The 27,038-nt window shown below is 33.8% G+C and overlaps 1 protein-coding gene across 2 annotated transcripts; it reads right to left on the bottom strand.

Moving 5' to 3' along the window:
* Nucleotides 1-1,169: 1,169 nt before the first annotated feature.
* On the bottom strand, nucleotides 1,170-25,607 carry LOC120772881 (integrator complex subunit 1). Of its 2 annotated transcripts, XM_040101727.1 has the most exons (3): nucleotides 24,193-25,607; nucleotides 12,851-13,830; nucleotides 1,170-5,883 (listed from the first exon to the last, which is right to left on the bottom strand). In XM_040101727.1, exons 1-3 carry the CDS (start codon nucleotides 25,499-25,501, stop codon nucleotides 1,999-2,001), a joined length of 6,174 nt encoding a protein of 2,057 aa, XP_039957661.1. In that variant the 5' UTR covers nucleotides 25,502-25,607; the 3' UTR covers nucleotides 1,170-1,998. The 2 variants fall into 2 exon arrangements, with proteins under 2 accessions (XP_039957661.1, XP_039957662.1); XM_040101728.1 differs by lacking the exons at nucleotides 1,170-5,883; nucleotides 12,851-13,830 and adding an exon at nucleotides 23,733-23,822.
* Nucleotides 25,608-27,038: the final 1,431 nt, after the last annotated feature.

The following is a 27,038-nucleotide window of genomic DNA, read 5'->3' as shown; positions in this document are numbered from 1 at the left end:
TGACAAACATAACTTTAAGAGTTTCTACCTCCTAATACAACATCCATATGCCAGCCCTTGGATCAGGGCATAATACAAAATTTTAAAGTCATATACAGAAACTTCATTATAAAAGATATGCTATCAAATATGAACACAGCTAAATCCACATCATAATTATCAAAAAGATAAATATACTTGATGCTCTGTGTTTTGTTAAAGCTTCTTTTGACAAAATTGAAGCGTCAAACATAAAAAAACTGTTTCCGAAAATCTGGATTTATACAAAATTCGAATGTCGAACTGTTTGAACTTGAGGATGATATTCCATTAGCAACGCTCTTTAACTTAAATGAAATTGCACAACTTAGTGACTTTATATTGAGGATTATTTAAATATTGATAACGTTGCTTACACAGATTACAGTATTGAAATTGATTATGAAGGCGTTACTAATACTGGGGAGGATTTAAGTGATTCTGATGAGGAGGTACCTGTGGAAGACACGGATCTAATTAATAATTATCATGAAGCATTCGTTTCCGTTTCGCTCTATTGGGCGGACATCTCCCTTAGGCGGACAATATCGTTGAGACCGTTGTGAATGCTTGTTGCGCATTGCACAATATTTGCCAACACTTCCAAAATGAGCCTCCGGAAGAAATACCATCTACTTCAAGTACTACAATGACCAATGATATATTTTGCATAGAAAGAGAAGAGATGCGGCTCGAATAATTCGCAATAATGTTATGGCTTCGCTCTAAAAAATTTAAATATTTTATTTATTCTTTCTAATGTCTTATTTATTCAGTCTTATTTTTTAATTTTATTTAAACAAATTCATTAAATAACAATATCACTTCATTGCTTCCAAATTGTGCTTTTCTTCCATCAGATTCAACCGCAATTTTTTTTTGACATATTGAGTTGATGTCGGCAATACCGAATTTTTAAACTTCGACTAAAATGCAGTTGGGTTGAAAACCGCAATAGGGGCATTACACTAATTACTTACTAATTGGATATTGCAGGCATCTCCCACCTAACAACATGAGTTTAGTTCTCTATAGACCCGAAGTCGGCACAATTTCATCTTCAGAACTTATCAAATTTTCATTAATAATGCCTCCTAAAATGAATGCAAATTCCCCTATCAACCCACAATATGTTCAGTTATATATTAAAACAAATTTTCAAATTCCATATTTATTTTAACATAAATTTACAAATGTACATCATACAATTTAAAATTGACAAGAGTGTCAAATTACCTTTATGGTGCATGACTATAAATTAATTTGATATCTAAATTTATTTTAAGCTGTATCAACCAAATAAACTTTTAAGTACAAACTTAAATTGTATCAAGTGTTTCATCTCAATTCTTAGTGCAATTACTATATAGCGTATTGACACACACTACTTAATTAATACTTTGTAAAAAAATAAACAAATTTATTTATAAGTCTCTTTTATTTTCATTTGTCCAAATCTTTTCGTTTTCGTTTTAGTTACAAGATCGCTTGATTTAAAGTTGATCGCAGAAACTACGTGTCAAAACTGATTTAAATTGACAGTTTTGATGCCACAAGCAACTTATTATTATTATTTAACAAAAAGATGTAATGGGAAACGAAAACAGCTTGAATATATTCCAATTCCATATTTTTTGCTTTTTTGAACGTTACTTGTTCTACCCTACAAGTTATTCGAGAGACACAGACATTCAATTCCTACTAAAATTGATTGATATATGTACATATTTTGATATTAATCCATGAATACAACGAAATATCCATATTCCTAACAATTACATAGTATTTGTTTCTAAAACTATGTTATTAGCTGTTTTAACTTCATCGTCAAATCACTTGACGACTTTACTGGAAAAATTGGTTTCTAGAAGGCGTTCAAGTTCGAAAAGTGAGATTGTGGTAGTAGAAGAGTGTGGGTGTATTGTAATTTGAAAGCAATTTCTTGATTGTGTAACGTCTGGGTTAGTAGGAAGTCTGAAATTAGTATCCATGTTGTAACATTAGTGTTTGCAAAACCCGTTTTATTTGAGTACTAGTGTTTAATTGTGATTTAACTCCCAAAGTAAATGCCACAGAAAGTATTTCAACTGTATGCTCTTGCAATAGTAGAGTCATTTCAACTAAGTTGTCTACAGCGGTTGTGGCAACAGATGAGTTATCATCCCTCAAGCATTGAATGTATGCATTAAGGGTGCAACGATTAATGTCAGAGCGTCCCGGGTTATGTTTTAAATGGCGAACTAAAAGTATAAAGGCATTAGAGCGTATCTGTGCACTTGGAGAAAATATTAACTCCAGTAGCCGATCAAATACCTCGTTTAAATATGAAAAACGTTTAGATGTAAGACTTTCTATTTCCTGTAAAGGTCCTAAAATAGTTTCTTCCGTACTAGAGTTTTTAATTATGGTTATAAGGTCAGTAAAATGTTGAGACAATGTAAGTGGTTTTGTAAATGGTGCAGAAATAGAAAACTGAACACCTCCTTTGTTATTAGATTCAAACAAATTTGTAGAAGTAGCTTCCGAAGTTTCACAATCTGTTGAAATAAAGTTATTATTATTAACATGCTCTTCTAATTCAAAATCGTGCTTATTTTCTTCATCGTTTAACTCATTTATTGTGACACCTTTTTGCTGTAAAAGAGCTATACCTTGTACAAGTTGATGCAATGACGTTATGGAATTAAATTTAACTGATAATTCCATTAAAATTCCAACATATTTTTCAATATATAGCAGCGCGCTAGACGGATTGGAATTGATATATGCTTGCAATAGTTCAACAAATTTTATCAATATGTGATATGACTCTTTAATAAAGCTGTGATGCTTAAAAAATGAAAAATAACACTCCAATGCTGCTTGAAATTCAGTTTTATAACTGTCGTCAAATAACATGGGCTGTAATAATTGAAGTGCCCGTAATATTTGAATAAAACGATGAAAGTGATATTCGTCGCGCAATAAGCGAACACCTAATTGAGCCCTACCTTGTATTAGAGATGATAAAACACCTAGTTGACGTAAAAATAAAATAGGGTGCGATGCAGCAAATTTTCGTATTAACATTTCAATATCACTAGAAAGTGTTTCGAAATCTTTCCTAAGGAAAAGATTTCCGAGACAAGTAATTAGATAGTTTGATACTTTATCAGCTTTGCAACCCCTTAAAGTAGTTATTTTCGTTTCATGTTCTTTTAAATTGTTTGTCATAAAGCGAATAGAAGGATGCAAAAGATACATTTGGTGAATAATCTTTATCTTCAACAAATGGGGGCATGATTTCCTGAACATATATTCTATTAATTTGGAAATATCTTTATGCTTCCTTCTTGTTATCCTAAATAGGAGGCTAATGCGTGAGCAAATTTTATAATCGTGAGCTTCTAAAATAGAATGAAAGCTTGAATCGGCTTCATTTATAATAAAACTAATTAAAGCATTCATCTCGATTTCGTCTAATAAAAACATAATTTCCGGAAAATTGGTTTTAGATATGGTTTTGTCTCGACCTTGCCAAAGTTTTGGATTATTAATAAGCGCTTCAACGAAATTGAGAGCGGTACTAGAATCAATATTTTGTTGCATTTCATGCATTAACAATTTCAAAGTAAATAGTACTGTTCCCCAACTCATTTGATGACATATTAAGGAAAGCATATGGAACCGAAAATCTGCACAGTTTTTTGTAAACAGAAGGCCAATCTGATTCTGCTTGCGTAAGTTTGTGAACTCTGAATCTATTTCACATAATCGGTCGACAATTAATCCACAATGGCACAAAAATTCCACCTCCTCCGATATTTTCTCTTTTTTTAAACCAAATAACATTTCAATGTCTTCTATGGTCGGTTTACGTGCAATACTTCCGAAAGCTTTTGAAGACATTTGAAAAAATTCAGTCTCTTTCCGTTTCATTATTATGAACAAACTTTTTATATACACGTAAATGTTTCCTTTCAAATTCATTTCTACTTCCCATAAAGCTTCACATTCAGTCAGTTTCTCAAATAAAACACCGAATTCATTCGAAGTAATAAATTTTTGTTTTAGAAGTACTCTTAAAAATGTGCACGTATGTTTTATTTGCGATGTTGTTTGTTGGGAAATTGAACGTTTGTATCTGTCAATAATTCGCAATAAGCATATCCAACCCTTTTTCAAGTGACTGGTCATAAGTTCTCTACGAGTTTTAGTTAACAAGAAATCTCTATCAAGGAAATGATTAATTAACCTACGAAATCGAATACAATTTAGGCAATGGTAATGCGAAGTTTTTAATACATCGCCAATTATGTCTTCAATATCTTTATTTACTCGATAATGAGATGTAGGTGCTAGAGGTTGGAAGCTTTTCTCGAAACTTAAGAGGCCTAAACCTGTATCAGTTTGTTTTGGATTATCTGGGACAGTTTGCGAATGAGAGTACAATTCAAGGGCTTTTACAGTAAAATGACCATTTTTTGCTCCTCGTTTTTGTTGAATTTCTATCAATTGAGCCAAGTAAGCTTTGTTAAGTATTGCACTTTTAACAAGTTCCAGTTCCTCATTCACAGCATGGTCCAACAAGGCTAATAACTTTGACATGGAAATCACTGGTGTTCCGAAATTTTGCACAAACAGAACAATTTGATCTGGAGTAAGATCTAAGAGAGCCGCTTCAATCAAGCGGTCAACTGAAGAGCGAATCATTTTCAATTTTAGCCAATCAGGTAACAGTTGCACAGCTTCATGTGGCATATTTGGTAAGAAGCCAGATGGCGGTCTTCGACCTGGGGGAAACCAGTAATCCAAAATTGGAAGCGATTCAGGCATTTGACTGCTAGATTGTGTTAATAAGATTATAAAGGCATGAATAATGTTTAAATGAAGAGGCAATTGTGCTCCATCCTCGAATTGGACCATAAGTAAGTCTGGGTATTCAGTCCATTCATAAGGCTCTCTGTGTTCTCTTAGACGAATAATATAATTATTGAACATAACAAAAAGGCATTTTAAAGTTTGAAACTGACATTCAGAGAAATTGCTGTCATTATGGCCCAGTAATAGATCCCCATTCGCTGGTATAATGTGCTGAAACATAGTACTCCGTTCCACAATTAATTGTGCCATGTCAATGACGTGATCGAGCATATCAATAACACCATCGTTAATAGTATGTGCAGCTACAAACTGGATATAAGCCATTACTAACAGAGGTGAATTTTCAACCTGACATGCAGATCTTAGTTGTGGTATCATAAAAGATAGCGCTTCTTTAAAACATGGAATCTGTGGTATTGACTTTAGTAGCCAATCATTTAACTCGGTGTTATCTTTAAAAATAATTTTTAAGCCGCATATTGCAGCGTTGCGCGATTGTTTAACTGTTGATGACAATCTCCGAAAAATGTAGTCTAAAACTTCGCAGACAGTCCTTTTCTGATATTGTTCTTCCATTACAAGATTCCTCAAGTAACAAACCAATTCTCCATCGCGATTATTTTCTTCAGTAATTGCATTGGTATTAAATAACAGGAACTCACATAAACATTGCACTGGAAGGTGACTGAAATCACCTTCACTGCTCTGTACCAGGTCTGAAAGCCATGGCATAGACTTCGTTGTACCTTGTCGTTGAATTATATCAAGCAGTAAATCAGGCCTACGGCAGCGACATAGTAGGTATCCCAACTTTAAACTTTTATTTAGTCCTTTCACCTGTTCCAAAACACTATTAGGAATTCTTCGAACCTGTCCCATTGGGTCCATTAGCATTAACTGTGATATTAATATCGCATTATCCTCAGTAATAATAGCTTGTGAAGTTTGTGCTGCCAAATATGATTCCAACTGAAGTATTTGGGCTTTTTCAAGAGAAACCAACTGTAACGATAAAAAATTACAATAACTTAGTAGATGAAATCATAAAATGCAAAAACAATTTAAATATTTCGTAAATAATAATTGACTGATTACACTGGAATTGTATAAATTGATTTGTAATTGTGTGAATAACATCCCAGTCAGCATTTACATATAGAAATAAGCGTTTTGTAAGCGTTCAAATGTAAGTAAAACACTTTAAAACGCTACTGCGACCTTTACAAAAGACTTCAAAGCAAGGGGTTTAGAATCGCAAAGGACCGAAATTTATAAGCGTTTAAAAGACAATTGCAAAATATGTTTTTTAAATAACGTAATTACACGTTTTTTACATGCTTAAAAAACAAGTTTTGAAAATGTTTAAAAAACACGTATTTCCAATAAAATTGGTAAGCGTTTTAAACATTTACTTTGTTTTGGATATGTTTTTTTATTGATACATTTAAAAAATAATTTTTAATATTAATTTTGTTTTTAATATAATAATATTAAATTAAAATGTAAATTTAATTTTAATACGATTTTTTGCGTACTGGAAATATGACTTAGAGGCAAACACAAAGTCCTCTTCCTTGCCTCCATTTTCAGAGAGTTTCTGCAATTGAATTTAAATATGAATAAAAAAAATGTAACTAGAAACCTATTAAACGTATTTAACTTACGACGAATGGCAAGAATCAAAATTATTTTGTGCTTGAGGCACAACCTGCGGTTCCACAAATTCATTCTGGATACTTCCAGAACTTGCAGCCACACCGTTCCGTTTTGTTTACATTTGTGAAACACTTGCATTTGCAAGTAAATTCTCAGCGACATTCGCAAAACTCTTATTAATGCAAGCTTGCTGCTATCTTAATTTACAAAACGCTTGCCATTATGTTTATTGGGATATTCGAAATTAAAATGCCCGTGTCAACAAGTGTATTAGTTATTTTAGTTTATTTTATTTGTATTGTCTTGACAGGGTGTATATTTCGGAGGCCGATTCAGGTATCGTTGACGATCAAAAAGTATATCCAGCGCCATATCGTTGTGGCTATCGGAAATGTAAATGTGGTGCGGTGACCTCTCTCGAAATGAATGCGTTAGGGGCGATGATCATGCGCTTTTTCATTAGTGACGTGGTGTATAGTCGCGGTGCAAACGTGTGTTTTCTTTGCGGTGTGTTTATGTATAAGTGTGGTGTATGGTAGTGTGTTATGTTAAGGTGCGGCAGTTATTTCTGGGTAGAATGGAGTGTCCAAGTAGGTGGAGGTTTAACTCATTTAAACTTTCTGTCCGCTTAAGCAAACATTTTGCCTAGTAGTACACGTACAGGGTTTGTCCGAAAAGTAATAAGACTGATTTTTTTTCCGCCGCGACTGTACTTCGAAGCGTGCGCGCACCGACTGGATTCGGTAGAGGACGTTCCTAGTTAACGAATGAGCGGCGTGTCAATTGTCTCCGAGCACCTGGAGAGTCAGGACAAACATTTTCGCGCGACGTGTTTCTATGAGTGGTGCAAATGCAGAGTTCGTTAGAGCAGAGGTACGCCTTTAAAGTCTGTGTGAAACTCAGTAAATCTGCGACACAGACGATTTCATATGATCAAGCAGGCTTAACCAGATGTTTCTGACAAATTTGAGACAAAACGGCAATCTACCGAATGGCACACGCCGGCATCTCCTCGCCCAAAAATGGGAAGAATGAGCAAATCCAAAGAGGAAACGATGCTCATTATCTTTTTTGACATCAAAGGCATCGTCCACCATGAATTTGTTCCTCCTGGACAAAACGTCAATAATATTTTCAGCCAAAAGTCTTTTTGAAATTTTTCAATATCATCAAGTATTATTTGGGGTATAAGATCGCTGCCTAATATAATATCAATTTGAGAGAGGGTGAACCTTTTTGCGAAAGTTTGCTATTTAGGTGATAGCTTGGAAGCATGTTTGTTAGTTGCGGTAGGGCTATAGCTTCTGCTTTAAATCGCTCATCCACTTTGACGAGAAACTAAGGTAATTGGGCAGATTTTATTTGAGTTTTAGATTACTCTTCTGACCATTCCCGTAATTTCTCAATTTGATTGTTTTGTTGGCAGTTTTTGTCTATTTTGTGCCCTAGACGCTATTATAAATGATAGCAGTGATTAGGTAGTCTATTAAAGCTCTAAGTGTGATATTCAATTAACAATTCGTAAATACTTATGTACAAAACGCATTGATCTCTTTAATGAGCTCTCAATTTCACACAAACATAAATACGTATATAACAGGTTTTTCAATATGTGAAATTACATAAGAAATACATTTAAATTTTTGTGTTTTAGATCTTAGCCCTCATTATTGTTTAAGCATACGAGGGCTGCTATATATATTCTGGCCTAGGGCAACACTAAGTGTTGGCAGGTGCAATCTGACATTTTCATTGGAATGTTTGACATTTTTTAGCATAACATCACTCAGAACATTTTGTCATTTGATCGTGAATTGTTTTATTTACAGAGAATTAAAAAATTCATCTCGGCCAAAAAATGGAATTAACTCGTGAACATTTTCGTGCGATCATTTTTCACAACTTTCGACGTGGATTATCACGACAAGAGTGCATCGATGAACTAAAATATTTGTATGGCTATGAAGCACCATCCTATAGCACTGTGAAAAACTGGTGCAACGAATTCAATCGCGGCCGACGCTTGCTCAAAGACGAATTCCGTGAAGGTCGTCCAAAAACAGCCGTTGTGCCAGAAAACATCGATACCGTACGTGAACTGAGAATGCAAGACCGTCATGTAACATACCTTCAGATAGAGGCATGCCTATGCATTTCTCACACCAGCATACATTCGATATTGCATGAACTCCTGGCCGTAAAAAAGGTTTGTTCTCGTTGGATCCCGCACAATTTGACAATCGCTCAAAAAAAGGCTCGTGTGGATTGGTGTAAAGAAATGCTGAAAAAATACGATCGCGGTGCTTCAAAAGACGTTTATAAGATCGTCACAGGTGACGAATCATAGATCTATGCGTATGAGCCCAAAACAAAACAGCAATCGACCGTGTGGGTCTTCCAAGACGAGCCAAATCCAACGAAAGTTGTTCGTGGAAGAAGCACTTCGAAGCAAATGGTCGCCTGTTTCTTCTGCAAAACTGGTCATGTGGCGACTGTTCCGCTTGAGCAACGTATGACGGTCAATTCTGAGTGGTACACCACCATTTGTTTGCCTGAAGTCTTCGGAGAAATTCGAAAAACGGACAAGAGAAGACGAATCATTGTGCACTATGACAATGCGAGCTCTCACACATCGGCTCAAACCAGCGCCTTTTTGACCGACCAAAACGTCGAATTGATGGGTCATCCGCCGTACAGCCCTGACTTGGCACCCAATGACTTCTTTTTATTCCCACACATCAAGAAAATAATGCGTGGTCAACGACTTTCGTCGCCAGAAGATGCTGTTGAAGCATTCAAAAACCATGTTTTGGAGGTGTCTCAATCGGAGTGGAAAAAGTGCTTCGAAAATTGGTTTGAGCGCATGCAAAATTTCATATGAAATCGTCGTTGATGGAGAATATTTTGAAAAACAATAATACCATTTTCGTTGATAAATATTCCTATTTTCATTATTAGGCCAGAAATATACATAGCAGCCCTCGTAATATATTAAAGTTTAATAAAGTTTGATAAAAATATTAATGTTGGTGGGAAAGACTAAATGTCGAAGAAAAAATTTCACAAAGTGACTGTGTTTGAATCTAACAAAATGAATAATTGAGTGTTATGATGTATGTTGCTGTCGTCGTGTGTTCTCAGTTGTACTATATGTACTATGTTGAATTAAGGTTATGTAGGCAGGTTTAGCTCATTTAACCAACATAATGGAAAGTGAATTAGAAACTACAGGGTTTGCCCGGAAAGTAATAGGATTGATTTAAAAAAATGTATTGAACCAATCGTTCAATCCTTTAAAAACTCTCAAAATATGTTCATTCTGCCGTCGATGGAGCGCGAATTCCAAAGGCGTCACGGAAGCCATTCTCCGGAATAGCCCTGAGAGCCGATGTGCATGCTGCTTGAATCCCCTCTTTCGTCTCAAAATGCTTGTCTTTCATCGGCCTTTTCAGGGATCATACTCAAAGTTCCATGACCCCTCACCAGTGATAACGTTATTCAAAAATTGGGGGTCACTTTCACACATTTTCAAATTTTCTTGGCTCACTTCCACTCGCCGCAATTTTTGGTCGTCAGTGAGCACTTTGGGACCATCTTCGCGCACACCTTGCGCATGTTCAAGTGTACCGTCACATTGTTATGAACTACAGATTTTGATAAATTTAACATCTGACTCTACAGGTGCTCGGAGACAACTGACCAGCCGCTCATTCGTTAGCTAGGAACGCGCGCTTCGAAGTACAGTCGCACCGGAAGAAAATCGGTCCTATTACTTTCCGGACAAATCCTGTTCAATACAAGCTCAAAACTTAACGTTTGATTTTAGCAATAATACCGTTTAGTACGTTGTGGCTCACACGTGGGATCCCACACAATTTGTTGATCGCTCACAAAAGATGCATGCCTATTGATCGAGACAAATGTAAAAAAAAAATACGATAACGGTGCCAAACCTGGTAAATGTTAAGATCAGAAAGCTCATTTTCGAACAGAGCGAGTTTTGAATTTTTAATAATTTATATTTTTCTATAAAGAAAATATACAAATGTATTTTTTTATTTATTTATTTCTAAAATTTGCATTGTCTATTGATGCATTCTTGTAGTAAGTGTGCCTAAACGTTGCATTCTTATAATTTTTTTTTAATTTTTCAGATTCTTTAAAATGGACCATATTAACATCTTAAAATATCTTGATTGTTGCTTAAAATGGATGGACTTAAAGACGGAAAACGTATAAAAAACGTCACACATAATTTTTATATATATATAATATTTATAAATAATAATTAAATAACAAAGCTTTACACAAATACATATAAACAAAAGCAAATAAAAACAAGGAAGGACGGGCTATGTTTGGAGTAACCGAAAACTTTATACGCTCGCATTGATATATGATGAGATATAATAAACCAATCCAAAAGGTTTAAATTGAATATAATAAAAGGCAATGAAGAGAATCGAATCGAAATGATTATACAAGAGATATGGGGTTAACACGAAAGCCGATGTCATTCATATCCAACGCTAAACCACACAATGTTCAAAAAATTAAAGTCGAAAATCAATATCGTGCATATTGGGGCTATTTTAAGATCTGGACTAATTGCATTAACTTGTGGCAGTACTCAAGTATACGGATACTCGAGAAAATCTTTCCACAAAATTTTGTGAAGATACTAACACATTGACCAAATATGCGTAAATCCAGTGTTACGTTCACTTAATTTTGCTATCATATTTTACATACTGAATGATGTATGCAGTTTAAAGTAGAGGTAGTATTGACCCGATTTTTTCCATTTTACACATAAGAGCACATTATTATCTTAAATTTTAATCAATGAAATTTTTCCATTAAGATCTATACACTTCCGATTGTCGATTGTCGAAGCAATTGACAAATTGTGTGTTTTTCTACAGTAAAATGTTTATGCAATATTGAATGTTAGTTTGCACACAGTTTCAATAGTTTCCGGAGCAGCAACTGATTTGGGCCGACTTTCCCGAAATTCATCTTGGAGTGATCCACCACCACCACATAGGATGATGAATTGTCAAACATTTTATTAAGTTCATCAATGAACTCTTGATGAGTTAATTCACGTCGAAAATTGTAAAAAAATAATCACGCGATAATGTTCGAGATTGAACTCCGATTTTCGCTCGAGAAGAAAATTTTAAGTTACTGTAAATAACACCAATAGCGCTCGTAAATCAAAACGTTCTGAGTATGCATACCGACAGAAATGTAAAAACTTTGCGATAAAATTGCCAAATTGCAACACTGGTGTTGGTATCCCGAAATGTAAAAGGCAACCTGCGTAATATACATATGTACGTATTTCTTAATAAGTACAACAGTTGTTAACTACTTAATTATAATATATTATTAAATTAACAAATAACAGAATAATTTGAATACCTAAAATTAGCGATTTCAAAAAACTAGTCTAACCGATTGCGTCAACGGTTTGGACAATTTGTTTTCCAAATTTAATGATGTCGAAAATATGTAAATACTAATAACCTTACTTAAGGGGGTATTCTGGTCTAGAAATTTAAAAAAAAAATCGAAAATTTTTTTTCAAAGTTTAACTATTCAAGAATATGTGTACAAGAGGATTTTTAAAAATTCAAATTATTTTCGGAGATATAGGCATTTTTCTGACCCGGCATCCAAACTGGTTCGGCCGGAACTAATCGAACAAAAGACTTTACGCGAAACTTTAAACGCGTTTTTCTCAAAACTGACTTTTTCGGAACGATACCCACGATTTCTCAGGTTCTATTGGTCCGATTTACTTGAAATTTTTATAGAGTCTTCTTTATAGGCTTGTCTATTGTTGGAACTAGCCCCATCCCCAAATTTTACGTTTCTTTCTTACTTTTACTTATTTAATTACTTTTAATAAATTCGAAATAGTCAGAAAAAGTGATCCAAAAATCCCAGTCGCCATTTTGTGAAAAAATTTTTTTCCACTTTTCCGTAGTTCCGGCCATTGCGATATTATTCTAGATTAATAATCGTTTTTTTTTGGTTTCAGATAACTAGTAGGGTTGAAATCATGGGTATGGTCACGTGGAAATTTTCAGCTCACAATTTTTGAAATTATTTCTTTATTATTTCTTTCTTTCAGTTTTTAATTTTTTTCTGTACTCTTCTAAAATGAACAAATAACTCATAAAAAAAAAGAATAGTAAAAATATTAGTTGCATTTTTTTTACACTTTAAAAAATACCTGAAATTCATGCTTCTAGACCAGAATACCCCCTTAAAGTTTTTCTTCCATTTTTTGATCGTACCCTACCTGAAGTTCCTCTTTTCCAGGATTCTGTTCGCTAAACTGGTTCGTGATGCACATCTCGATTAAAGCCTTCATTGTAGGATAATGTTTCCAACAAAATGCTCCGAAAGTTGAGGGATTATGCGCAGAAATCATAAGCATTATAATCCACGCTTTCCAATATAATATAGTAATAGCTAGCTTCGGTGGAACGTAATCCAATGGTAAATTTATATTTTCGGGATAGTGATATTCCACCATGTTGAAAAGAAAGTCGATGACATCATACTTATTGGCTTGCACTGCTGGATAATTAAGAATTCTCATTGATGAAGCTCTCTTAATAACCATCATTATGATATCTATAGTTTCCGGTATTGTCAAAGGTATATCTTTAGTAATGCCTATAAGTATAATTCGCAGAAGTGTATCTTCCAGAACTGGGGTTTCCGAAACAATCCTTAAAAGTGTCCCTCTCTCCGGTTCTGATGGCCATTGATCACATCGTGAATATTGCTCGGGACTGTCCAAAAGTAAAAGTTTATGGAGGGCCTGGCTATATTCCGAACTTTGTATCTTGAAAAGATTTGGAACCGTTTCGTACATCCAAGAAACTGCTTCCAATTGAATTTGAGACATTTGGGTATAAAAGTTCAGCAATAATGGATTATTTTTTATTTCCTTGTTGGAGCGTAATAAAATGCAAGCTTCCCGGATTTGCGGAGAAACCGATAATAACATGCAAAGGCAAATAATATCAACCATGGAATGGAAAATTCTCTCCTTGAATTCCGAATGCTCAACTTGTTCCATCAAATCAATTCTAGTGCTCATAAATGATTTACAGAACTTTACAATATTCATATCATAACGAAGCACACGCACCAGTTCACGCAAAAATACTCTTAATGTACGTAAACAATCTTCGCGTTGCAATAAAAATTCTTTATAAATTTCGGCAAGATAATGGGAAGACTGCTCCGGTGATGTTTGAAACATTGTAGCTGAAACAGATGAAAATTTATTACTGAATTATTTAAATATTGTGACATAATATTATATTAAACAATGCTAATAAAATCTCTCTTAAAAATCAACATGCATTATTCGTCGGAATCTTGAATGGATTACAATCAAATATGGAATATTATTAAGTAATTTATATGTATTAAACACAACCGAAGAGTCTAAATTTGATATATCGAGTTGATGTGAAAAACGTCAACTAGAGTTTACACCAATATCTAATAATTCCTAAAACTAAAAAAAACTACGCTAAAACGTTTATATAATTTTATAACTTTTAAGAAAAGTTGTACACTTAATTTCATTAAAATTTCACACATAACAACCTACCAACTACTGTGAGCAAAAATAGTAAGACTTTGATTGGTACAAATTATTCAAAGAGGGTCGAGAACACGGTGACGACACACCACGTCCGGGATGACCATGATGGTGCTTGAGAATTGGGGATTAACACTCAGAGATCTTACTAGTTGAAATATCGGAAGGATCAGTAAAACAGTTTGAATGATCATTTGGGCCTAAGAAAAAGGTAATAAAATTTTTCAACCGAATGTCGTGACAAAGGTGAACCGAAGCCGAAAAAACCACGTCTAAGCAGATCAAAAATCAATATTATATTGACATCTTTCTTCGATTATCGAAGAATGGTGCACTCCGAATTCTTCCCGACTGCCCAAATTGTCTACAAGGAATACTATTTGAGTGTTATGCGTCGTTTGCGCGGAGCTATTCATTTAAAAAGGCCGGAATTAAGGGTCGACAACTCTTGGTTTTTACACCACGACACATAATGCATTGATTTTTGGTGAGCAAAATCGCCAAATTTTTAACCAATATCGCCGCAACCACCGTATTGTCTTGATTTAGCTAAAATTAGCCTAATTCTGGCTATTCAGCAAACTCGAACCATCGTTTCAGGCATCAAAATGGTGGAGTCAATTGAAGACACTAAACGTGAATCGCTACGCGCATTGAAGGCTATTCCGGGAATTGACTTTAACAACTGTTTCTAGGGTTGGAAAAACCGTTGGCACAATTGTATTGCGGCCAAGGGGGAATACTTCGAAGAGGACGACATGGATTTTGAAGAATACATTAAGAATTTTAAAATTATGAAAAAGTCTATCGGGGTATACATATAGGGACAGAGAAAGGTCTAGGTTGGGATATTTTAGACTAGAAATAAAAAAAACGATTATTTTTATTATTTAACTCTTGAAGAATAATATATATCTACAAGAGGATTTTTCAAAATTCAAATTACTTTCGGAGATATACATAGGTATTTTGCTGATCCGGCATCCAAACTGGTTCGGCCGTAACAGAAATTTAAAAGCATTTTTCTCGAAAATATTTTTCCAAAATAATACAAATTTAGGTTCTACTGGACCGTCTTGCCTGAAATTTTTAGAGAGTATTATTTATGGAATTGGTTCCAGATAGCTAAGAATCACGTGCCAACTTTTTAAGCTGCTAATTTTTTTAATTTTAAACTTTTTCATATATTAATTTTTTTCTGTATTCTTGTAATGTTAATAAATAACTAATAAAAAACTTTATTATAAAAATATGAATTGCCTTAAAAATTACCTGAAATTTATTCCTCTAGACTATAATAATTTCTGAACCTTTGACAATACTCAGGTATACTAAAGAACACATTTTCACGAAATTTTATAAATATATAACATACAAATTGACTGATTTATTAGACTGAATTCACATATTTTCGGCATTAAACTATAGTATATCCAAAATTATGATTTTACATACCGTATATACCTACGATATAAAGCAAACCAGAAATTTGAAATTTTTCTATTAGGTACATGCGGGCTAATTTATCCGATTCAACTCATTTTTTACATACAGACATACTAGTATTATCAGGAAATGATAATCTCCAAATTTTAATTATACATCGAACATCAACCTATATAACGATTTAGGGTCCGATTGGGACAAGTTTTAGACTTAAGATGAAGAAAAGGCAAAGTTTTACCCGCTATATTCGTAGGTGCTTGTGTACTGGAAAATTAAAGAATTAAATAGAATTTCTAATTGCGTTGCATGGGAAGTAGAAGTGAAAGTAATTCGCACTGCGACATAGGAATGAGTAAGTACGTAGTTAATGGACCCTACCCACAGGATTGTCTTCCGATTTCACTTATTCTTACATTGTAGTAATAGGTAGTGAAATTATTTGTCTTATGCACATTTGTTTACCTCAATTCAAAAATTATGTTCGAAGCTATTTATAATGCGTTAACTCACTAAAAACCCCAAGATCATTCAACTTCGTAAACAAAATTATAACAATTTGTTGGATTTAAATAATTTTTGGTGATAAGGTGGCACACACTAAAGACATTATTCACGCAAAGTTTTATCCCGTTATATTCAGGGATGTTTTGGAATCTGATAGTTGTCGGAAACAGAACTGAAACCGATAAAAAAAGTAGTAGGTATCATGGATTCAGATATTATTGTTTTGATGTTCGAAACGGATTATGTATGTTATGATAAAGTGATAATCGAGATTTCATTATCCGTCATTTACATATTTTTCAAATACCGTATTTGTGTATAGTTTTATTCCGCTATCATCATTGGTTCCTAATGTATATATTATACAGAGAAGGCATCAGATGGAATTCAAAATAGCGTTATATTGGAAGAAGGTGTGGTTGTGATGTCATCAGGGTGTTAAGAAAATATTATATACCGAATTTCATTGAAATCGGTGCAGTAGTTCCTGAGATATGGTTTTTGGCCCATACATAAGTGGGCGACGCCACGCCCATTTTCAATTTAAAAAAAAAGCCTGGGTGCAGCTTCCTTCCGCCATTTCTTCAGTAAAATTTAGTGTTTCTGACGTTTTTTGTAGTCGGTTAACGCACTCTTAGTGATTTTCAACAAAACCTTTGTATGGGAGGTGGGCGTGGTTATTATCCGATTTCTACCATTTTTGAACTGTATATGGAAATGCCTGAAGGAAACGACTCTATAGAGTTTGGTTGTCATAGCTATAGTAGTTTCCGAGAACAAAAACTATAATACTCTCCTTAGCAACTTTGTTGCGAGAGTATGAAAAACACGAAATGTCTTAATTATTGAATTTTGGAAAAGAGGGGGAAGCCTGCTTTATAGGCTTCAAAAAATCGATTTTTTTGAGGTTTTTTTGGGAGGGAAAATTCAAAGAGAATCATGTTTGTTAATAACTTATGTTGTGGAACTAAGAAAATTAAATTAAAAAAAAAATGTATTTTATGTTGTTTAAACATACATATGTTCAAATTTAACTTTTCTTAGTTTTTTTTTAGTTTATATAAAAGATAATTTAATGCCAAAGATAAGATAATAAACTTTGCTCCTATTTCATATGACGTTTAGTTTTTTTTCTATCCTGCCCGCCAATTAAGAAAACTCGTAAAAATTAAAACCGAGAAATCACGCTTCAAAGTTTTCGCTTTCTGCCTAAGCGCTCATATACATATCTGTTAGACGCTCCGTCACTATTTTCCTTCTAGCTTCCCCAATATTGCGAATTCCCCTTTATAACTTTGGGGACATATTGTTAGATAATTTTTAAAAAGATTCACGCGAAAAAAAATTCCGATTTTTTGAAGCTTCTAAAGCAGGCTCACCTTAAAGAAGATTTACAAAACGTAATTTAACACCCAAACCCAAACTCATTAAAAACTTTAATAAGATTGCTTCCAAATGTATTCATCTGCATGTTTTGTTACATTTGACAGCTGATTCGAATATTGGTTTTACGTATGTTCGAAAAACACGAAAATCCGAACAGATTCCGTGACACAAATGAAAATCAGAATTGGTTTGCAATTCTGACAGTTAAGCAATTCTGTCTTGGATTTCACAACACCCCAAATTAAATGCTTCTTTTTTTGTGTACTGGAAATTGAACGAGTGAAATTTAAAATTGTGCTAAATGTATATTTCACAATTTGACTAAAGAATGTAAGAAGAATCATTCGTACTAAATTTTGTCGAAATGTTGGTCGGGTCCCGAGTTATGGGATTTCAGCAAAAAGTTGGCAATACCACGTCCATAAAGCTCTCTTATACCATTTCGGTGGTAAAATATAATGTTTCTGGCGTATTTAGTTATTGATCTTTCGGGTTTTTAGTAGTTTTAACGGTACCGTTATATGGGGAGTGAGCGGGGTTTTCCTCCGATTTCATGCATTTTCACACTGTCGGTAGAAGTTCTTATAAGATTTGTACTCAGCAAATTTGGTTGTTAAGTGGTTTAGGAGATGCGTACAATAAACTAACTAGAGGGCGCGGCTACGCCTACTTTTTCAGGTTCAAAAGTTTATCTTAATTTCGTGTTTAGTTATGGCACTTTATATATTTTCGGTTAATGGCGATTTGTGGGGTACAGGGTCATAATTAAAATATTTATAATATTATTTTATTTTGTTTATAAATCTGTAATGTATAAGTTGTACAACTGTGATTTTGAGGATGGGAACTGGTTCAATATAAACTGAGAAACTACGATTTTTTAAAAAGCGATTTTAATGAATTCAAATGGTAAGTTAAATTGATCCATTTTGTAAAGGAGCCCATCATGCCTCACCGAGTCACAAGAAGCTTACGAAGTTGCTCTGTATGACCTTTCTTATTCTAACTAGAGGATGAACAGTGTTATGTTCATTTCTTAAGGCAAACTTAAAAGAATTTTATTGTCTACAAGTAAGTTGTTAATTTTTTTTAAACAACCTTTTACAATATTTTACTGATCGATGACAGAAAACTTATGGGAAGAACAAGGTTCTACTGTGGTTTGTTAGGCTTTTTTATTGCTATGATTTTTGCCTTTTCCGCACTATAGGAAAGTAACTCAACCGTAAACATGTATTAAATATGGTATATTTACAAGATAACGCACTCCTTTTTTGTATAGGGATTTCAAACAACTGTTGTTAATACCGTCAATGCTAAGAGACATTATTACATTATTTTGGTTTTTGGATTTGAGTTAATCTTAAGCATAACAAATAAGGAGGGGGGCGATATTTAAAAGTCAGTCATACGCCCTGGGGTCCACATATTCGATATGTGGGAACTTGAACAGTTATTTACCGATTTTGATAATTTTAAGACTCGAGATTATACACCTCAAAGGCACTATTTGTCCAAAGTTACATCTGAATATATGCATTGGTGCTTGATTTGTATACTGGAATATATAGAAGGAATAAGATGAAATTTAAAAAGGGCAGGACTCTAATCTGATTTTATTATTTTTAACACTGTCTCTAGGGATTCTTATAAAATTTACTCTAAGCGAATTTGGCTATTGTAGCAACATATCTCCTAATGTTTTATAAACCTATTACTTACTAGAGGGGGAATTTTATTCGCACAAGGGCCCTTGTTACTGCAATTCCCTGTATAAACTACATTTTGTATGTTAATTTAATACCTCGTCTCGTTATCCTGATCATTTAGTGATACAAACAACCATTAGGCGAACGAAAAACTATTTTATAAACATATACTATATATAGCTCATACACTGATCGACATATTCGGCATAAGGTTTGTTAAAAAACGAAAATCATTATTAGGAGTATATGGGAGTTGTGGTAGTGTCGATCCTTCTATCTATTATATTAACTATATCATGCCACATCCTAAAAAAATGTTCCCTGTGTTTCATTAAGGTTTCTCACATACCATCACTAATCATATTCAGTAAAGTCAGCCGAATGTTCGAAAATCCTGATGTTGGTTATATGGGGGCTAGGTAATGCTTTTTATCTATTTTAGGCACAGAGATACACTGTTAATAGTAAAACCCGCTCTGTAATTTTCGTTTATATAACTCAAATATTGGTCGATTGGCCGCAGTATAAAGTCACCCAGAAGTTCGCAAATCTTTATATTTGGTATATGGGGGCACAGAGAAGTATTGGCCCGATTCAACTCATTTTTGATATTATTAATTTTGATCGTTATTTTCGGTCAAAAGCATACTATATCCACATATTCAGTACCTATGGGCTTGAACTGTTTTGATTGGAATTGGGCAATGTTTGGTCATAAGGTGGCATACTTTATGAAATTATAAATGCAAAATTTCTGTTATAATAATTACTTCTTGATTTGTGTACTGGGAAGTGAAGTAATCAAATGGAATTTAAATTGTGGTATATACATATAAGTAGGAGTAGTTGTAGCCCGGTTTTGCACTGTCACATATGAATATGAGAAGAATGCCACGTACAAAATTTAGACGGAATCGGTCCCGAGATATGTGATTTCAACAAAAACCGGGCGAGTTCTCATAATATTTGCGCTAGGCAAATTGTTGTAGCTTTAGTAGCTTAGAAGATATGTTTACTAAACTTATTGGAGGGCCGGCAACAGAGTTCAGTAAAGTTAAAATCTACAGCCATGGACATACGAATAGTACAAATCGAATTCAATATTACTTCTAATTTCTTTAATCGTAAAGTAACTGAATAATAAAAATTGGGTACGTATCTACTTGCCACCGTTATGAGGCTAAATTCCATGCACAAAAAAACTGTTTATTTTCTATTAAATTTTATATGCGACAATTTTATTGCGTTTAGTGTTGATTTGAAGTGGACACATAAATAACACATTTTTAAGTTCGTAGTTTATTTTGAATTTTGTGTGAAGTTCTCGCATGTTTTCAATAATATTCAGAATTAATTGTTTTACCAGTTTGCTAGTAATCCATAAACAAAATTCTTCTCGCATCCAAAAAACTGATGTCATAACCTTTTTGACCAATTTCCGGACACAAACTCGTTTCGAAGCCGAACAATCAGGTTCACACCATTCTTTATCCTCTTGTTTTGATTCAGGATCATGGTGATAGACCCAAGTTTCATCCATAGTTATGACACAATGCACAAAATCAATTTTATCTTTTTTAAAAGGCTCCAAATGTTGCTAAGAAAGTCGCATTCGAAAGCGTTTTTGTTCCATTGTTAGCGAATGCGGCATCCATTGTTCACATAGCTTTCTAAAACCCAAAATTTCACTTCAGATATGGCTCACACTGCCTAATAAGAGCTTCTACTAAATCTCTCTCAGTTAATCGACGATCTTCCAAAACATTTATACATATATATTACATTATATAGAGCAAAAATAGTTTTAATTCAATATTTAACTGTGTGTTTATTTCTATTTATTTAACAATAACAAAAGAGTTAGGACTCCCGAAATCCTGGGAGAGTATATTAAAATATTCCCAAATATGTAATTACAATGAAGAAAAAAAAACAAAATTTAATCAAAAACTCAACTAAAATATCTTTCGGATATTTAATCTTAACATTTGTCTTAATGACTTTTAAACGTATTGGGATTATATGTCCCAGGAAACAGTCTTTTAGGCACCTTTCAGATCATCTAAAACAATTTATTCTAATTATCTTGTATTTTTAAATACAATCCGCACCCAAAGGGTTATTTACTTTAACATCTGAAACAATTAAAGTTAAAATATTTAAGGGCACAATTCCGATTTCTTTGGCGCCGCGATCTGAAAGTACTGTTTAAAAGAGGAAGTCCTCCTGATTAAAAAATATATAGGGTTAACATTTCAACAATGTTGATGTTTCACTTCAAATTAATTTAATTAAACTGTAAACATTTAAACACATTCACTTTTTGTAGGTTTTATAATACTTAGGTTACCCCGAATATTGGCTCAACCAGGGTTATTTTTATAGAGCTTTAAATACTCAATTACAGCTTAAAACATGTTGGAAAGAATTTTTTTGTAGTTTATAAAGAATCACGCGAAAATGCAAACAAAGAAAACGCGGTCGTTAAACAATCCTTCATATTTGGTGTTTAACATGGCAACGCTCGTTTTCCTCATAATTATAAACAATCTAACTTTTTCAACTATAAGTCTGCTAAGAGGTTTTTAAAATATTAAATAAGAAAAAAAGTGAAATATGAACTTATTTTAATATTTAGACTGTATATTTAAATAAACAAAGTGAAAAATGTGAAAACGTTTAATGAAACATTGAGAAATAATATGTGTTATTGAATTTTTAATCTCGAATTAAAAAAAAATATATATAAGTGTAAGCAACATTATTTTTGCATATTCCTAATCTGGGAAGCCCTATCAGCACATACCCCATTTATGCCGAGTGTTCATGTTCTTTACCCGGCCGCCAAAGCAATTGGAATCGTGCCTATTTAATTAATGATAAGGATAATACCGAAACATTGTTTTGGTTCAAGAATTAAAACCCGAGGTAACTCTACACATGTACAGTTGTCCACAAAAAAATAGGAGTGACCACATGAGAAAAACGAATTGTTGATTTTCATTAAGAAAAATGTTTTTTCACAATGTAATTTGCTAAAGATCTACATGTTAATATTTCCAGATTTCACATATTTCAATTAAATATAAAAAAAAATTATATCGCAGTTTATATCAAGTAAACTAAAAAACTAGTTCCACAAAAAAATAGGAGTATTTTATGTAATACGGGGCCGTTCTATAATTTTAATATATAATGTTTCCAAAGTTTCACAGAACAACATCGATTTTTTTAACACAGCATCACATCTCCGATGCATGGAGTCTATGAGATCCTGGCAACGTTTTATTGATATTCCTTTCCAAGCCTCTTTCACTACTTGCCATAAATCCCTCGAATTGGTTGGTTACTCTTCAGCTACTTTCTTCTTGATATCTGTCCACAGGTTTTCAATGGGGTTGAAATCAGGAGACTGAGCAGGTCACCACATAACCTCAAATCCGTTGGCACTAAGCCATTTTTTTGCGCACTTGCTAGTATGTTTAGGGTCGTTATCCCATTGATATGCCCAAATCAATGGCATATTCCATGAGGGATGTGTCAACATTACCTCATATAATATTTTGACATATGCCCTTTGGTCCATAATGCCTTCACTTAAGTGAATTGGACGAATTAATTAAGTTAATTGGACGAACGCCACAATGTGAAAAACGACCGCGTAACAGTTTTTGTGGTAAACCGGGGATTATATTCTGAGTTAGAGGGATGTCGGACAAAGTTCCTAGAGCTTGTACTACCAAATAACTCAACTTTGGAATCGTCTGACCACAATTTCGCCTTTTAGACGCGGGTCAGGAGCCATGCTCTTTTGCAAATTGTATGTGGGCTTCCTTGTGCTTCTTTTTATTGGGGGTCCTTTTCTTGGCCTTCGGGAAAATAATTTGTTCTGCCCGAAATGTCTAAGAACTGTTTCAGTATTAACTGACAAATTTAGTTGGTCAAGGATGCTCCTGGCTGAAGCAAAAGGATTAATTTTGCAGTAGCGTACTATATTGCGATCGTAAGCAGTCGGTGTTTTGTGCTTTTTTCCACGAGTTTCATTTTAACTTCCATAATTTAAGGCATTTGCTATCAATTGAGGAGAGCATTTTACGATTTCTTGGATCTCTTTATAAGTTCTTCCTAGTTTTCTCAATTTTTTGTATCGTTTCCGCTTTTTCTCTGTACGATGATTTCCTCTACCCACTGGAGAAAAACCCAATGATTAAATAAAATAATAACTAGTTTAAATTGCTGCTAGATTATGGAACTATACTTACTTTTGTAATTTTGTGAATATTTTTTGTGTTAAGGACTATTTTGAAAACGAAACATCTAACATTCCTATTATTTTGTGGAAAGCAATAACAAGTGTCTTCCAGAACTAGCGAAGCAGAAGTAGAATAACAATCATCGCAAAAAAATTTGTTTCGTATTTTAATGCTAGTAACCCGTTATGTGTACCATTATTGTTTCGAGTCATTTACATGTAATTTAAAAAAGTTATGCAGCCAAACACATTTTTCAAATTGGCACTCCTATTATTTTGTGGACAACTGTATATCATAGCCATATTTCAGAATGCACATACCGATTTGAAATAAATGAGATCCTTTGAGATGCTGAAATTACAGGAAGGGTTGTTAATTCATATTTCGCCATTTCAAAAATGATAGAATTTTTTAACCCGCATGAAGTTTAAAATAATTTGAAATCATATAAATTTTTTTTTTAAAGGAACATATAATATTAAGCTTTAAAAACCTTTTGAGAATTTTTCATACTGAATCTAAAAACTATACATTTTTTTCTAAATTTGGGGTAACAGATACATTTTCAGTATTCTCTCGTGAATAGCAACAATTTTGAATACATTCTTGCATTCAATATAATTATGTATATAGAATTTATAAAGAATTAAATGAGATGAAAAACATTATACAATAATTATATGGTATATTGGACGGTATTATATTCAACAGTTTAACTTACCAAGCATTCCCATGTTATTTGGATTTCTTGTATTTGATAGTTCATTCTGTACCACTAACTTTAAAATTAATCTAAGCACTTTTGGTTGCTGTATTATCATTTCTTTAATACAAAACATAAAAAAGTTCAAAGACGGTTTAGTTTTTAATCTAATCTTGACAAGTATTGCCAATACTTCATGGTCCTTGATATGATTATCTTTAATATTATAACATATATAGTATAAAAGCTGCTGGGCATATTTTACAAGTTTGCCATTATGGATCCACAATTCAAGTCGAGTTATACAAAGATAACGCACTTCGCCTAATCCAGCTGTGGAGCATAGAAACTTTAAAAAATTTCTAGTGTACCAGTCTGTTTGTTGTCTTTTATTTAGCTGTTCTTTTATTGCGTCTACCACCATTTTTTCCACTGTGTTTTCAATATCGGAGAAACGATTGGCAATTAAAAACGGGGCATCTGTATCAATTCCAAATCCCATAGAATCAATAGTGTTTGAACTTCCATCACCGGAGTCATCCTCTAAACATAATTGCATTTCTCGATGTTGTTGCCCCACTGACCCCCCGAACGCAGGAGTTTCAAGCTGCATAGCGTTGTTTGGGGGAATTTTCGTGTTAAAAATATAACAAATATTTTTTATATATGGCATACAAAAATCATTATCTGCCCATATTCGTTCATTGATGGCATCTTCTATATAAATACGAATTAAATATTCAGGCCAGTTAGTTCTGTCATAGAATGCTTTGGTTAGTAAATTAGATGCAATAGCCTGAGAATTGGAACTTTGCTTTATTTTAATATTTACATCTCTACGTAATATATAGAGAAGAGCTGAACTAAGAATATCTTTCCTAAAAATATTTGGTTTTAGTTTTGCCAAGTAGAATAAACTATAATAAAGCACGTAATCAATTTTATTTCTAGTGTATGGCTCCATAAGTTGTTTTACTGATCCACACACAATACGCAAAAAATTATCATCAAACTGATCAATATTATCCTTTATTGCATTAATCAAATTTGTTGTTTCACATTCAATTGCAAATTGATCCCATGATTCGTGTATTGTGAGTCCCGACGATTCCTCGAAACGCATTAGTTTCGCCTTCTTGCTTGCGTTCGAAACAGTAGAAGGAGCTTCGCGTTTACGATCAGAAACCATATTATTTCCTTTACATGAAGATATCTTTTTAGTATCCTCTCGGCTACTTTTCGCACCTAAGGCGAAAAATTCATTTCCCATCGGTCCGGATGATTTCTTTTGTCCTCTCGCATTGTTAACACCTTTACATCGATCCATTTCATAAATTATTTACCGGGTTATTTCAAAACTTCTCCGACATTCACACACAACAACTTAAACAATTTACGAAATCCTACTGCTTGCTAGCTTTGCAGTAAAGCAGAGCTTCAGGCTATTTATCGAAAGTCGATATTAAAAAACTTCTATACGTGTATTACACTTATTAATCGATTAAGTTATTCTTGGTAACAGATTGCCACCAGATTAGGGGTATTCACTTGCTCTTGCAAAACCTCTGCACGATGTACGAGTTGCAGAATTTTCCACTTGGTGCAACGGCACAACAACAAAAAATCGCAGAAATTATTTGCAATGGCTTACAATATGTCAGCCCAAAACCCATGTTTATTTTCGTACAATAACACGTAAAAATATAATTGCAACCCTGGTTTAGCTGTTATTTTACATAACGACATGTTACGCTGTTTAATTGTTGAGAAAGTAATGTTCTAAATAGACTTTATAATTTTTATTTAAATAATAAAGATTTGCTAATGTTTTTTTGTTAATAATGAATGTCGAAGGTACCCCAAATCACAATAGTCATTTACAATAAATTGATAAGATCAGCGGTTTTTATGTATCTCTAGATTCTGCAATGGATGCTCTCGTGCCTTGCATATTTCGGTGTAGGATTTTTGCATTTCGTGTCATCGTACAATCTTGCAACATCAAGAGAATCCCCATATTGACACTTCTCCAGCTGTTCGCCAACACTGTAACTTTTTCTGCAATTTTCGATTGAATGGGAGAAAGTGTAATTAACGGAGCATCTCGACAGGCAAAACTTTATTTTATACTAAGTGCATTTCTGTACGCAATGGTGTGGAGACTCCATATTGCCTATGGAATACAATATATGGCATACTAATTTATTTGCCAATATATAGTTCATGAACTGTCTGACTAGTTTGACAGATCAGTTTTCATTTCTATGAAAATTTGGAAGAGGCAACACATCCCATTTACACATACACCGACGGGAGTTTTATTTCTCAGACAGTCACCCGGATTTCAACTCAATCCACAAAAAGGGAGATCCCACAATCTGCGCCATGATATTGATATCCTTGGCCCTAACAACCGCTCCATTAGTTTTGCTTACTCCACAATGGATAAGGAAGCTAAGCAAATGGGTCTGGTCACTGTTAACAGTCATGACTTTGAAGTCGTAGATAATTTCGTCTATCTTGGAACAAGCATCAACGCCACCCACAACGTCAGCTTCGAAATTCAATGCAGAATATCTCTTCCCAACAAGTGCAACTTCGGACTAAGTAGGCAATTGAAAAATAAAGTCCTCTCTCGACGAACAAACTGCCATGGACGATGACAACAACTGATTAGTCAGCATTACGAGTTTTGGAGAGAGAAAGGTTCCGCATGAAAATGTATTGTACTTTGCGCGTTGGCCACGGTGAATATCGCATTTGATGAAACAATGAACTGTATTCGACGTAGTACTCGCCGGTGTTAGCCGAGAAAGAGGAAGACTTCCACTTTGTTGGAAGCTTCAACGTTCTTCCTTTTCGCT

The sequence above is a fragment of the Bactrocera tryoni genome, chromosome 3 (genome assembly GCF_016617805.1).
Source record: "Bactrocera tryoni isolate S06 chromosome 3, CSIRO_BtryS06_freeze2, whole genome shotgun sequence".
Taxonomy (NCBI): Eukaryota; Metazoa; Arthropoda; class Insecta; order Diptera; family Tephritidae; genus Bactrocera; species Bactrocera tryoni.
This window is presented reverse-complemented; position numbering and strand designations above follow the sequence as displayed.